At 41.9% G+C, this 14,938-nt stretch overlaps 1 protein-coding gene across 5 annotated transcripts in view; it reads left to right on the forward strand.

Moving 5' to 3' along the window:
• The window catches only part of LOC109916988 (solute carrier family 12 member 7-like), a 221,865-nt gene that overhangs the window by 95,060 nt on the left and 111,867 nt on the right, over positions 1–14,938 (forward strand). Inside the window, exon 1 of one of the 5 annotated variants that reach the window (XM_048607677.1) lies at positions 10,375–10,435. The exons of 3 other annotated variants lie outside the window; for them this stretch is intronic. Coding sequence is in view for 1 of the 2 variants with exons in the window: in XM_048607669.1 (XP_048463626.1) it covers positions 11,135–11,174 (40 nt within the window). In the remaining variant the exon portion in view is untranslated. Of the gene's footprint in view, positions 1–10,374; positions 10,436–10,942; positions 11,175–14,938 lie in introns of those variants that run through there. One more of the 5 variants, XM_048607669.1, reaches the window with a different exon arrangement.

The following is a 14,938-nucleotide window of genomic DNA, read 5'->3' on the forward strand; positions in this document are numbered from 1 at the left end:
ATTTAATTTCAGCAATGGATCAAATAGAACACTCAATTGGACATGGTGAAGAAAATAATTTTTGAGGCACGGAATAACTTTTAAACTGAATACCAAGTCAGAAGCTGAGCAGGTAAATACATTCTGAACACATTTGGAAATATAACAGATAGTGATGTTTCTTGCCAAGCCATGAAAGAAGCAACAGACATGCTGAGAGGTACTTAGCGGTTTGTTCTGTGGTTGAACTCACTCAACAACTGAAGCATCTGTGACTGAACTGAGTCACGTTGAAACCAAGTTAGCGTTCCTTTTGAAAGGGATAGTCCAATTCCTTTGAAGGATAGGGAAGATTAGAAACCAAATACAGCATTACACTCTTATCTTACTGCATCACTTAATAAAACAAATCAAAAACCGATGTGCAAAAATGATAAGAACAGATGTCGTTTCCCCTAGTCACGAAACAAAAGCAATAGTGTTCAAGCCTGGGTGCTGCTCTCAAGCCGATGGTCTTATCTCGAATTTGTTACCTTGCACAACTTGAGGCAGTCGTAAGTAGTATTTGTGGACGGCGAGTGTTCAGCTTAACTATTTAAAAATTGGGCTTTCACTGAACGCTACACACAGGAATATTCTGGCAAGTTTCTCCAAGTGTAGATTATTTCTTGGCACCCATTGTCAACCATGAAGACCTAGTGGTTGATGCCCAGAAAGAGTAAAGCCATTAAAAGTTGCCTATTCTAGAGTCACTCCAGGATTTCCAAAGTGTTTTGGGTATGGCAAATCCTAGCAACCTGTGTGTTTTAGGACACCAGAATGATGGTGGAATGATTAGTGAGAACGACTAAGAAAATGTTGATGTCTACCGTTGTTTTGGCACTTTAATTTTTTTAAAACATCAGTTATTGTCATTAGAAATTCACCTGAAGGTTTAGGAGCAAAACTTTGCCAGGAACAGCCAGATGTGTGTCATAATTCCAATACATGACTGTAGGCAGCTTTTTAAAATCAGTAAAGAATTGAAGGTATGGGGAAAGTGTCTGGAGTTCAGGATTACCAAAGGAACAGACTCGATGGGCAAAATGGCTGCCTTCTGCTCCCAAGTCTTATGATCTTATGTGGTGATTAAGAGGAGGCTCTCTGTGACGTGGGTTTGAGAGATATTCAGGTTACCCCTTGAGATTTTGCCATCTGGTCCTACACTCTCCCATGGGGAAACTACCTTTCTGCATCAATACTGTCAAGTCCTGTAAGAATCTCCCATCTTTCAGTACAATCACCTGTCTTCTATATCCTAATGTGTACAGTTCCAATCGACCTCTCCTGCTAAGACAGAGCCATCTCAAGTGTGGAGAGACTATTTAATGTTCTCTGGACTGCCTCTGTAACCAGTGTATCTCCCTTCAGATAAGGGGACCAAAACTGTTCACAACTTTCCCAGGTGCAATCAGTCGTATCTGTTTTTTTTTTTAAGCAAAACTTCCCCACTTGTATTCCATTCCCTTTGAAATAAAGGCCAACATTTTATTTGCCCGCCCTATTACCTGCTGAACTTGGATGTTAGCTTTCTGTAATTGATGCACAGGGGCTCCCAAATTCCTGTGCTTTTGCTTCCTTCAGTCTTTTTTTTTTAAAATTTATATAATACTCTGCTATTATTACTGCCAATGTATATAATCTGTCATTTCTCACCGTATACTCCATCTGCCAAGCTTTTTCCTTGCCCACTTGATTTGTCTTCATTCCTCTGCAGACAATGTCAACCTTTCCACTTGTCTTCCCACCGATTTTTATGTCACCTGGAATCTTGGAAATACTATATTTGCTTTCCTCATTCAAGTCATGTATATTATAAATAATTGTGGGCCAACTATTGAACTAGTTACTGTCTTTTTATTAGTCAGTCCTCTATCCATGCTAATATACTACCTCCAACATATAAATGTTCTCATTATTAAGTAGATGAGCACAGAATAATAGAACTTTTACAGTATAGAAGGAGGCCATTTGACCCATTATATCTATGGGTTACCTAGCTAGTCCTGTTCTCCAAACCTATCTCCACAGCCCTCTAAATTTATCATTTTCAGGAGTCTATCCAGCTCTTTTCTGAAATCTCCCATGGAATCTGCCTCCACCACTCTCCCAGGTTGCATATTCCGAATCTTAACAACTGAGTAAAGAAGTTTCTCCTCATCTCTTTCCTAACTGTCTTGCGGACCACCTTGAAATTGTGACCCCTTGTTTACCAACTGGTAGAATGCTTTATCCTATCCAAATTTTTCATAATTTTGAACACCTCAATGAAGCACCTCTTAATCTTCTCCTTTCCAAGGAGAATAAGCCCAATTCTCTCTAACCTTCCCTCTAATCTGTATCTAAAATCCCTCATTTTTAAGATCGTTCCAGTAAATCTCCTTGGCACTCGCTCCAGGGCTTTAACATTCTTCCTTTTAAATAAAGTAAAAACTAAAAGAACTGCAAATCGGGAACAAGAACAGAAGTTGCTGGAAAAGCTCAGCAGGTCTGGCAGCATCTTAAATAAGGTGTTCAAAACTGAACACAATACTCCAAATATGGTCGACCAATAATTTGTAGAGGTATAGCATCACTTCTGGGATTTCAATCAGAGTCAAGACAACGGACACCCAAAAAACGATCAGAAGATGCCTATCACACGAATGACACCAGGAAGATACTACATGCCCTGACACACTCATCACGCTACCTTACATCAGGAACACATCTGAACTGTTCACAAGAGTTCTATGACCACTGGGCATCAGAGTAGCTCACAAACCCACATCAACCTTATACCAACTACTCACCCAGACCGAAGAGCCACTACCCACTATGGACAGGACCAGTGTCATATACAAGATTCCCTGCAAAGACTGCAACAAACACTACGTTGGATAAACAGAAAAGAAATTAACCACAAGGGTACACGAACATCAACTGGCAACAAAAAGACACGACCAATACTCACTCATCGCCATCCACATGGATAAGGAGAACCACCAGTTTGACTGGGACAACACCAGGATCCTGGGACAGGCAAAGCAGAGACAAGCACAGGAATTCCTAGAAGCCTGGTTCTCCACTAAGAAAGCCATCAACAAACACAGAGCTAGACCCCATATACATTCCGTTGCGACATGAGGTAATCCAGCTCAATGGACACCAGAGTTTAAATGACAAGCGGGAAAACACAACAGCGCTTCATCGGATGCTGCACTGTTGATGTTGCCCAGCAGGGTAATGAAACATCTGTGGAACAACGAACCAGCTCGGCAGACCAACCAACCACAAATCCACAACCCGAGCTACAAATCTACTCTAAAACCTTAGACAGTCACACAGCACGGAAACAGACCATTTGGTCCAACTAGTCTGCACTGACCAGACATCCCAATCTGGCATTTCATAGGACTGGAGATGTGCTATTGCAGAAAATTCCTCATTACAGGAACTTCTCTCCTTCCATACTTCACACTCTCCCTTTTGTTTTAATCTGCCAGTCAACCTTAGGGTAATTGAAATCACCAACTAGCACAACCCTACTTATCCTGTAGATTTCCATAATTGCCTGCAAATGCTGTGTTGTACATACTCCCCAAGATTTGGAGAGTATTTATGGCACATGATGGAACTTGATAAAATCTCAAATTGGTAGTTTGACCACAAAAACCATTGTTACCATCGTAACCTACTGGCTCACTAGGATAAGATAACAAGGTGTAGAGCTGGATGAACACAGCAGGCCGAGGAGCAGGAAAGCTGACGTTTCAGGCCTAGACCCATCCAGCTCTACACCTTGTTATCTCAGATTCTCCAGCACCTGCAGTTCCTTCTATCGCTGGCTTACTAATATGTTGGGAATGGAAAACAGTCTTACTTTACCTGGCCAGCATATGACTCAAGAACCACAGTGATTCTTTTTATGTCCAGAAGTGCTCTTAGACACACCTGTGTGGTTTATCTTGTTATCTATTAACCACCACCAGAAATAACCTGTGTCCAATTGAGTAATTAGTGTGTAAAGCCCATTAAGGGCAATGCAGACTATCAAAGATATTGGTTGACCCTTGACCTCCCTCTGAAATGGCTCAGCAAGCTGTTCAGTTGTATCAACCACAAGTTTCAAAGGAATGAAATGAGGAAAAACCACCTTATGCGGAAATGGTAATAACAAACTCTGCCTTGATGACCCTGCAGAGTCCTCCTTGTGTGCATGTGGGGACAGGCCAAAATAGAGAGCTGACTGAGACAGTCATAGTTATGGAATCTTACCTGACACACACACACATTCCCAGACCATCACCGTCTTTGACCATAGGATAGCAGCAGAATTAGACCATTCGGCCTAATGAATCGGCTCCATCAGATGATCATGACTGACATATTTCTCCAGCCCATTCCCCTGCCTTTTCTTCATAACCTTTGAACCCCTTACTAATCAAAGGACCTGTCTTAACAATCTGTCTTAAACACACAATGACTTAGTCTCCACAATGAGTTCCACAGAATAACCACCCTCTCGCTGAATAAATTCTTCTTTTCTCTTTCTTCCCCCCCCCCAGTTCTAAAAAGTTGTCCCTACACAGAAGCCATGACTTTGGGTTCTACGCCCTCTAAATTACAGCTGTCTATTTAGTTGGAGAATAATAATAGCCAACTGAGATTAATTATAATGCAGTTACCTGATGTGAGGGATTTAGCTGACATTCTAAGTTAGGAGGACAGCTCATAATAGTAATTTGATTCCAAAGATTGAATTACAGCCTCAATGGTAGTTGGTATTAATACAGTTTAATAACTTTTTTTTATTGTTAGGTTCACTTCTTGTTTGCTTATTGTGTTGGGTCATGCCTTGTATTAATTGCATAATCATGTCTGCATTATGAAATTTATATAAATTCAATAGCTTCCAGAGTAAATAATTAACAAAGTTACAGCCCTTATTGGCTTGATTTAAGTGTTTCTAGTTAATTCAGTGATTGCTCAGTAACTCCTTAATGAAGCAGTCCTTGCACATATTTCAAAGTCACAGTTCATTTTGTTGATTTGGGGAAATTTTGTTTTTGAAAGATAGTGGTCAGGTGAGAGTGACAGCCCTTGACATCAAGGCTGCATTTGACAGTGTGGCATCAAGGAGCCCTGGCAAAACTGGAATCAGTGGGTATTTGGGGCAAACTCTCTGGAGCCATACCCAGCACATAAGACAGGTGTGGTTGTTGGCAGTCAATCATTTTGGGTCCAGGACATCTCTGCAGGAGTTTCTCAGGGTAGTGTCCTAGGTCTAACCATCTTCAGTTGCTTCATCAATGACCTGCCCTCCATCATTCGGTCAGAATTGGAGATGTTTGCTAATGATTGCACAATATTTGCGACTGCTCAGATACGTTCTAATACAGTAAGATCTGGACAGTATCCAGGTTTGGGCTTTCAAATGGCAAGTAACACAGGCACCGTACAAATGCCAGGCAATGACTACCTCCAACAAGAGACAATCTAATCACTGCCCCTTGATATTCAATAGTGTTACCATCACTGAATCCCCCACTATATTAACATTGTTGGGGTTACCATTGACCAGAAACTCAGCTGGACTCACTGCATAAACACAATGGCTACAAGAGCAGTTTGGAGGCTAGGAATACTGTAGTGAGTAACTTACCTCTTGACGCCTCAAAGCCTATCCACCATCTAAAGGCACAAGTCTGGAGTATGATGGAATACTCCCGACTTGCCTGGAGGAGTGCAGCTCCAACAACACTCAAAGTTTGACACCATCCCAGACAAAGTAGCCTGCTTGAGAGGCACCACCTTCTCAAGCATCCATTCCCTAACCATCAATGTTCACTAGCAGCAGTGTGTACCGTCTACAAGATGCACTGCAGAAATTCACCAAAGATCCTCAGACAGCACCTTCCAAATCCACGGCCACTTCCATCTAGAAGGGCAAGGGCAGCAGATACGTAGGAACATCACCACCTGCAAGTTCCCACCAAGCCACTCGCTATCCTAAATTGGAAATATACTGCTGTCCTTCACTGTCACAGAGTCAATGTCCTGGAATTACCTTCTAGCAGCAGCATTGTGGGTCAACATATAACTATTCAAGGATGCAGCTCACCACCACCACATTTTAAGGGCAACTAGATATGGGCAATAAATGCTGGCCAGGTAGTGATGTCCTCACCGACAAATTAAGTTGCAAAAAAAAAGTTGCATTGCTGTCATCAACTCCCTTTTGTAAAGAAGAAGCCAGAAAGAGTATAAAACAAAAGGCAAAGTCAGTAGGACTGCAGTATTGCAACAGCAGTGAACTTGAGAGGCAGCTTGTACAGGCCTGAGGCAAGATTGATTCAGGCTATCTGCAGTAATACTGAAATCAAAAACTTTTTAACCACAATACCTCATGAAACAGTCTCCAAGGCTAAACCAAAAAGGCATTCACAACCACTGAACTTAGATTTTGTTCATTTAGTATTCATTATAATATGTTTTAACAGTTATTAACCAAGTTGGCTGGTACCAGAAAAAACAAAGCGTAGAATTTTCAACAAAACACATCGTGGCCTTCTTAGGATCAAGCTAAGAAGAGCTCCTGAGTCAGTATCAAGGCAGCATCACAGTTTATCAAATCAAAGCAGGATGTGTCATGAACAATGAAGAAATAGGGATGAAGGTGAGGTGTATCCATCTAAGGTTTGAAACTGATGCATTATAACCTCACATAACTTGACACTTTTTCTGGTGAAGCTTCCCTCAATCACCTGTTTTATTTCTTTATTGGTAGTTTATCTCTGCGTAGCACGGAAAATGCAAAAATCATTGAACAACTAAGCACTTGGTTGGTTTGTTGCCCAACTCTTCGATTTGTATACAGGGTGCCGTTGATCTGAGAATTTAAGTTTTGCAGTTGATGAATTAGACAAGTGGGGACATGTTCCATGTGTGTAGCTTTAGCTTAATGCTTTAATCAGCACAACACCAGCATGCTAGCTTCTGAAGTGTTTGGCTACACTACACAGGAAGTTAATTTAAAAATCAACCCTGTGGGGCTGATTTTAAGTTTCTTTTCCAATGCTTCAGTGAGCTGAGTATCGGGCTTTTCAGTTTTTCCTGGTATATAGGAACAAAGCGTATCCATATTTTGAAAGTGTTTAAATAATTTAAAGAAGCTTCAATTGATCCACCTCGTTTTTACGAACTTGAGACATCCTAATTGTTACCAGAGCCACTGAAGTACAATTGAAATTTGGGGAAGGTAACCGTCAGTTTGTATCCAAAGGAGCAAACCAATTAAACAACCTGGTCATCTAATCACAACCACATAGATTTAAGAAACAGTGGGCACCAGGGAGGATATATTTCCAGCATCTTGAATGATTCCCTGGGTTATGAGTGAGTGGATGGGACCTCTATTTAACGTTTTGTCGAAAAGACCGTACCTCCCTAACCATGCAAAACTCCATCAGTGCCAGCCTTCCATGTTAGCTTGAGTTTTCTGCTTGAGTCTCTGGAATGAGACTTCAAACCCCGCCAACCTGCTAACCTCAAAATTTGAGTGCAATAAACTAAGTTTCCAATATCTTTGGAGCCATTCAAGCACACTATTTGATTTCATCAGCCTGCTATTTAGCTATGTCATTGTCTTCTATTTTGTTGAATAAAATATAGACAGAGCCCATAATTGTCCGGGTATTGTGGTGATGACGTTGGTTTGTCACGTGCTTTAAATATCTAGGCTATTCTTGACGTTTGCAAATGTATGGACCCAGCTTACATCAGTGAGAAGCCATTGCTGTTGAGAATTGCTTAAATAATTTCAGGCAACACCTTCATGAGGAGATCTGTCTAAAACCTGTTAATGACTTACATTTTTTGAAGCCACATTCAATGTTTTGAGTGTGAGCAAATATAGTTGCAGTTTATTACCACGTAGAGGAGGCCAATTTATCTGTAAAGGAGCAGAATTAGATCATAGCTCATCAGGTCTGCTCTGTCATTCGACTAGATCTGACATGTTTCCCCATTCTCCTGCCTTCTCCCCTTAACCCTCTGGCTGAAGAAATCCTCCTTCTCCTCTCACTTCTAAAATGTCATCCCATCACACTGAGGCTGTGCCCTTGGGTCCTGTTCTCTTCTTCTAGTGGAAACATCTTCTCCATGTATATGCTATTCAGGGTGCTCAGTATTCTGCAAGTTTCACTGAGATCACTCCTCATCCGTCTAAATTCTATTAAGTACTGACCCAGAGTCCTCAACCTCTCCTCGTATGATAAGCCCTTCATCCCTGGGATCATTCATGTTAACCACCTCTGGATCAGCTCCAAGGTCAGCACATCTTTTTTTAGATACGGCACCGAAAACTGCTCATAATATTCCAAGTACAGTCTGACCAGAGCCTTCTACAGCCCTAGTCCATTTCTGCTCTTGTATTCTAGCCCCCTTGAAATGAATGTTAACATTGCATTTGCTTTCCTAACTGCCACCTGAACCTGCATGTTAAATTGAAGAGAATCCTGAACTAGGACTCCTAAGTCCCTTTGTGCTTCAGATCGCCAAACCCTTTCCCCATTTAGAAAAAAATGTTAATGCCTCTATTCTTCCAGCCAAAGTGCATAACCTCACACTTTCCCACATTGTATTTCATCTGCCACTTCCTTGTCCACTCTCCTAGCCTGTCCAAGTCATTCTGCAGCCTTTCTGCTTCCTCAACACTACCTGTCCCTCCATTATCCATCACCTGCAAACTTAACAATCTTGCCCTCTTATCCTTCAATCAGATCGTAAATATATAATGTGAATAGTTGTGGTCCTAACACTGACCCCTGTGGAACTCCATTAGTCACTGGCTGCCACCCTGAAACAGACCCCTTTATCCCCACACTCTGCCTTCTGCCAGACAGCCAATCCTCTATCCATGCCAGTACCATACCGCTCACACACTGTGGGCTCTTGTCTTATTTAGCAGCCTCCAGTGCGGCACCTTGTCAAAGGCCTTCTGGAAATCCACATTGATCTCGTTCACTGGCTCTCCTTTGTCTAACTTGCTCATTACCACTTCAAAAGAATTCTACCAGATTTGTCAGGCAGGGCATTCCCTTGATGAAGCTGTGTTGACTCTGCCCTATTTTACCATGCACTTCCAAGTACTCTGCAATCTCATCCTTAATAATGGCCTCCTCCCAAGGCCTGTGCTTTCCTGGAGCAGTCTAGTCAGTCCCATACCTGTGGTCTATTCCCGCAGCTGAACCAGTGTTATTTCCCTCAATTGCCTATTCAATTTTCACATGAAATAGCTGTCCCCTTTCAGGTGGAAAGTTCAAGGTCAATACGGCTCACTGTGTAAATACAAAAAAGTTGTCCTTCACACACTCTTGACCAAACCTTAAATCTGCGTCCCCTTGTTTGTGGTAACAGCTTTTCTTTGTCTACTTTTATCTAAATTGTTCATTTTGTACACCTCTATCACACATCGCCTCAATTTCCTTTTGTTCTAAGACAAAAAAACCCAGCTTCTTCAACTAATCTTCTAAATAAAATCCCTCACTCGAGATGTTTTTGGCGATTCCCAGGTACCCTCAATGAGTGACGGAACTGATAAAATAGATAATTCAGCATGGCACAAACAGATGTTTGGCAAGCTATACTTTAGGAACAGTGTAGCAATAATATACAGTAATTGCATGTTCACTGATGCAACATGTGTTCAAGAACATTTCCCCTCTATTTTAAAACACTTTCTGAAAGAACTGCTTTTCCTACGGAAACATTTTAACCTAATGGTTAGCTGTTTTTTTTAAAAAACACTGTCCGGGTCGATCTTGTTTTGAAGTTACCATTTTGAACTGGTGGACCATTGCTTGATGTTCACCAGTGCAGAACTCGTTTTGGGGCTCATGCAGCATTCATTGTAGGCCTGTTAGTGTAAACTGATGGTCAGTGCTGTATACCCCTGTAATAGGCAATGCCAGATATAACTCCTATGGATCATTTCAGATATGATTTAAAACTTTCTCACGTTTACAAACAATGCACGTTGGTAGTTTTGTTTTTAAGTTCCCTTGCAGCATGTTGCATTATTTTGGCATTACTCGAGTAAAACTATGAATTAGCATTTATATTAGTTGTATTCACCTACTGAGCCTGCCCCAAAGTGGCTACAAGTTTTGTGGCCAAAGCATCAGCAAATTTCCACAAGCTAAGATCCTGAAGACAACGGAGGTAAATGTTGACATCAAGTTTTGCTTTTCAGAAGCACGATTGATTTAAATCAATCTGAATCAATTGATCGTGCCTTGCGGTCTTGCTGAAGGAGCACAATTTATTATAGGTACATGTACCTGTGAGCTGAAGTGGAACTGAATAGCAATAGAGCCATTGTTCAGAAAAGGTTCAAGCAGAGTACAGTGGCCAGTCTCATTGTGTGGACAAGATGGTAAGCAAGTGTTGCTTTTTATATGTTTGAACGGCAGTGTTGTCACTGACTATTTTAGGCTGTTTATGATATTTAGTGTGCAGTCCCGAAACGTAGATTTCGAAAGAAACGGTGACAAATCTTGCGTGTCTTGCCTGAAAAAAAAGCTTCCATTGGTGCTCTAAAAATATAATCCAACAGTCAACCTCTTTATCCTCAGTTCATCCTCTTATAACTCTTGAAATGTAGTGTAATCGTATAACCCAGAATTGCAGTTCTATAATACGTCAGTAGTATAAGACTGTTGCTTAACCCCGTTTGGATAGAGCGTAATTATAGTCGTGCAACAAGCGCGTTAATATAGTGAAATTCTCTTGTTTCATTTAAATATCACTTCTTTCTCCCCTTTCTTAGTATTTCCTTTCTTCCGTTTTTAATTGTTCCCCGTCCCATGTTACCTTGGCGTGTAAGGTTATATATTGTATCGCTCGTTGGAAGTCCGGAGTATTTTCCATCAGCGAATGTGAAGCCTCTGCACTGCAGCTCCGCTCCACATGTGGATTTAAACTGCGTACACCCTCGGATGACACCCTTCACTGTTCTTTACTCAGAGGTAGTGGAATTAGACACGAGTTCCTGCTTCCCCGGAGATAGGCAGGCACTTGTCACCTCTCCCTGCTTTTCCACGGCAAATTGAGGAGGAACAATAGAGGCGCGACCATGAATGAGCAGGATGATGGGGAAGGTTGTTCCAGCCTGGGTGAGTAAGAGACTACAGAATGATGCAGCTCCTGACTGCATTATCTCGTTTGTGTTCCCCCCCCCACCTTTTCCTTCTCTTTTTCGTTATGTGCTTTTACTGTTCTCAGTCTTAACCCCAGTTTTATTTTAAATTATTAGCTACCCAGGATCAAATCAATTTGCTGGGGGGAGGGGACAATTTCAGGTCAAGCCTTTTGTAAGCTCCTCTATGACCCGTGAGGCAAGCCCCTCTCGCCCCATTGCAAGGGGCTTCAGTTGAAAGTGTTGAGCTGATTTTATTTCGGATGTTTTAGCAAATTTGCTGGCTGTCTGATTTTGACTTCACGTTTCTGCTGATGGTTGAGCTGGGCTGGATAATGTGCAGTTCAGCTCTCTCTAAACTGATTAAATGCCAGTAATTCTCCATGCACCTGCCCCAGTTTAGCAGAATGAAACCTTTTTGAAATTTCTCCCTCTCTCTCTCGTTTGATGTCAGCTTCAGTTTGAAGCTTGTTGTGTCTTTACGATGTACTTGTACAACCCTTAAGTTAATTGGGTATTTGGTTTACAAACAACAGCCTCTTTTTTTTGAGGAAATAGAGTGCCGAGCTAAAGGCTAGGACACAACTGAAGTGACCAAAAGCCACTCAAGACATGGTGACTAGTTGTCTCCCAAGTTTTATGTTGAAAAGGTGGAGGATTTGAGAAAGGGAAAGATGAGGAGCTGAAGAATTCCATCAGCTGAATGTCCTGAGCCAAAAGGAATTGAAGTTGGCGATGGTGTAATTAAGCTTGATGCAAGCTCACCAGAGAATTGTGAGGAAGGAATAGATTGCTTTATGGTACTTTAATTAGAATGCAAGTGTACAGTTCAGCCCATAACTTCCTACAGCACAGGAGGCAGTGACCTGGACCCTCCCAGTGACTGTTCCCTTTTTAAAAGAGCTATCCAATCAGTCCCACTCCCTGGCTTTCTGCAAAGGTTTTTCTTTCAAGTATATGTACAGGTTCCCTTTTTGAAAGGTCCTGCTAAATCAGCTTCCACCACTCTGTTTCTGACAGTACATTAGGTTGTAACAGGTTGCCTTTTTTACAGTTATCTCGTTTTCCCACCCCCCCTGACATTTTTAGCCAATTGCAACTTGTTCCTTCTGATCCTTGAGGCTAACAGTAGTGGATGTTGGTATCAAAATATAAGGGTATTTAAGAGAGGTTCAAGAGAGGATCATTTGGAGACTTTTTCATCTTGCTCAGAGACATGCTAAAAGAATCTCCACATGCATTTCTGAAGGGTCCTGACCTGAAATGTCAACTTTCCTGCTCCTCTGATGCTGCCTGGCCTGCTGTGTTCCTCCAGCTCCCCACACTGTGTTATCTCTGACTCCAGCATCGGCAGATCTAACTATCTCCACATGTATAGTCCGTATTCATGTTTTTGACAGATTTGGGTGTTATTGGGAACTGTTTAGAGGGAGAAATATTTACAAAAAAGTATACCTTTCTGAAATAGGAGATAGCAAGAACTGCAGATGCTGGAGTCAGAGATAGTGCAGTGTGGACCTGCAGGAATGCATCAGAGGAGCAGGAATGTTGACACTTTGGGTCAGGACCCTTTGTCAGCAATGGAGAGGTGGGGGGAAGGGAGCTGGGAAATAGATAGAGGAGGGGTGGGGCTGGGGAAGGTAGGTGGGATGGTGATAGGTGAATGCTGGTCAAAGAGAAGCTGTCCTCCTTCCAGAAAGACTTCAGTGGATCTCTCTCCCAATGCAACCCTCTGGTAATCTCCTCTGCCTGAAACTCTTCGACCTGTATTCACCTATCACTATCCCATTTGCCTTCCCCAGCCCTACCCTTCCTCTATTTACTTCCCAGCTCCTTCCTCTCCCCCCACCCCATTTCTAAACCTTTCTTGAAGTAGCTTTGTCAATAGAAGAGATGTAGAGTTTCATTTGAAGTCAGGAGAGATGTTGCAGATCAAATAGACATGGATTAGGGATGACAATGTCAAAGTCAAGAGGTGGCTGCTGTTGGGTTAGACCAGTCAAAAATGCTGAAAACTTTTTCCACTTTCTCCAGATGGCCACTTTCTGATAAATGGTATGGGGAGGATCAAGGTATAGTGCTACTCTTAGTTAGCACTGGCTCCTGTTCTTTGAAGAATTTCTCCACAAATTCAAAGGAATGTAATGAAATGGTAATGCCAAGGCGGTTTAATGGTTCAATATTAAAATTGTGCTGGCACATATTTGATTTCATTAGATGGCAAACCCCAGTTTAGAAATAATAGGATACTCAAGAGAGCCTACGAACAAAAGTAGGCTACTTGGCCCTTCAAGTCTGCTCTGCCATTCAAATAAGGTCAAGACTGATCTTCTGAAGAAGTGTTTAGGCCTGAAACATCAGCTTTCCTGCTTCTGATGCTGCTTGGCCTGCTGTGTTCATCCAGCTCTATACCTTGTTATCTAAGATCAAGACTGATCTGATTTTAACCTTCATTCTACATTCCTACAGATCCCCAATGATGTTTAATTCCTTTGGTGATTGTGAATCTATCCACCTCTGCCTCAAAAATCATTACAGGATTCTGCATGTACTGCATTTTGAGGGAAGGGAATTTCAAAGACACTCACATTCCCTCTTGCTCTCTCGCTCCCACACTCTCGGATCTTTTATACCCTCATCATCCTTGTTTTAAATGGGCAGCCCCTTTTTATATTATGCCCCCAAGCTCTAGATTCTCCCACGCAAGCCGAAACATCCTTTCCACATCCACCTGGTCAATTCCCTTCCGGATTCTTTAATGTTTCAATTAAGACACGCCTGACTCCTCTTTAATGTCCAGAGGATACCGGCATAGCCTGTCTAACATTTCCTCAAGGCCTGTTCAACAGCACAGTATTGTAGGAAAATAACTATTTTTGTACAGGCCATTCTCAAGTCCTATACAGCTCATTAACTACTTTTAAGCCTAGTTGTCACAGTTGTACTGCAGAAGTGCATAGTGTATTACAAGGTCCTGCTAACAGCAAAGTGATAACGACCAGATAATTTTCTAGAAATGTTGATTGAAGAATAAATATCAGTGTAACACCTTTTTGTCCTTGTTGCAAGACCTCTTATGTCTACCCGAGGATAGACATGACCTTAGTTTAGTATTTCATTCAAAATTCAGTCAGTAGGTCCAGGGAAAGGTTATCTGAATTTATGGGCTTGGGTGTGTGACTTGAATACATGAGCTTAGGAGGCAAATGGACCCTGAAGGATGTTAGTGTAAATGTCTCTCTCTTTTCATCTTTGCAATTCCATTTGGAGAAATACCAAATGACACATGCCATTTGTAACAGAATCCTTTTATACCTGCCAGTGCTACAACTTAAATCTCAGGCTTTGTTTGTCGTTGCGGTTGTGGGGTCACAAGTTTGGCCTTAAACCTGACTGGATCCAAAAACCTCTGCATCATGTGCTTTATTCAACAGCAACTAACCCCGAGCTAAACAAGAGAGAAAAGAATCCACTGGTTTGTCTGCTTCTGCTTGTCTGTTGACTTGCTGGGAAGTGCTCACACGTTGGGCAAAAACAGGTTTAGGCTTGCCTGTGATTTTCAGCAGCTAGGCTTGAGTCACCATTAGCAAGCTTACCCCTTTATTTAAACAAAGAGCACTTTAAGTCGAGCTTCTCTGGGCTTCCTAGCACCGTTAAACCACTTGCCTAAAAGACCAAGGTGTAGAGCTGGATGAACACAGCAGGCCAAGCAGCATCATAGGAGCAGGAAGGCTGACGTTT

The sequence above is a fragment of the Rhincodon typus genome, chromosome 2 (genome assembly GCF_021869965.1).
Source record: "Rhincodon typus isolate 14 chromosome 2, sRhiTyp1.1, whole genome shotgun sequence".
NCBI lineage: Eukaryota > Metazoa > Chordata > Chondrichthyes > Orectolobiformes > Rhincodontidae > Rhincodon > Rhincodon typus.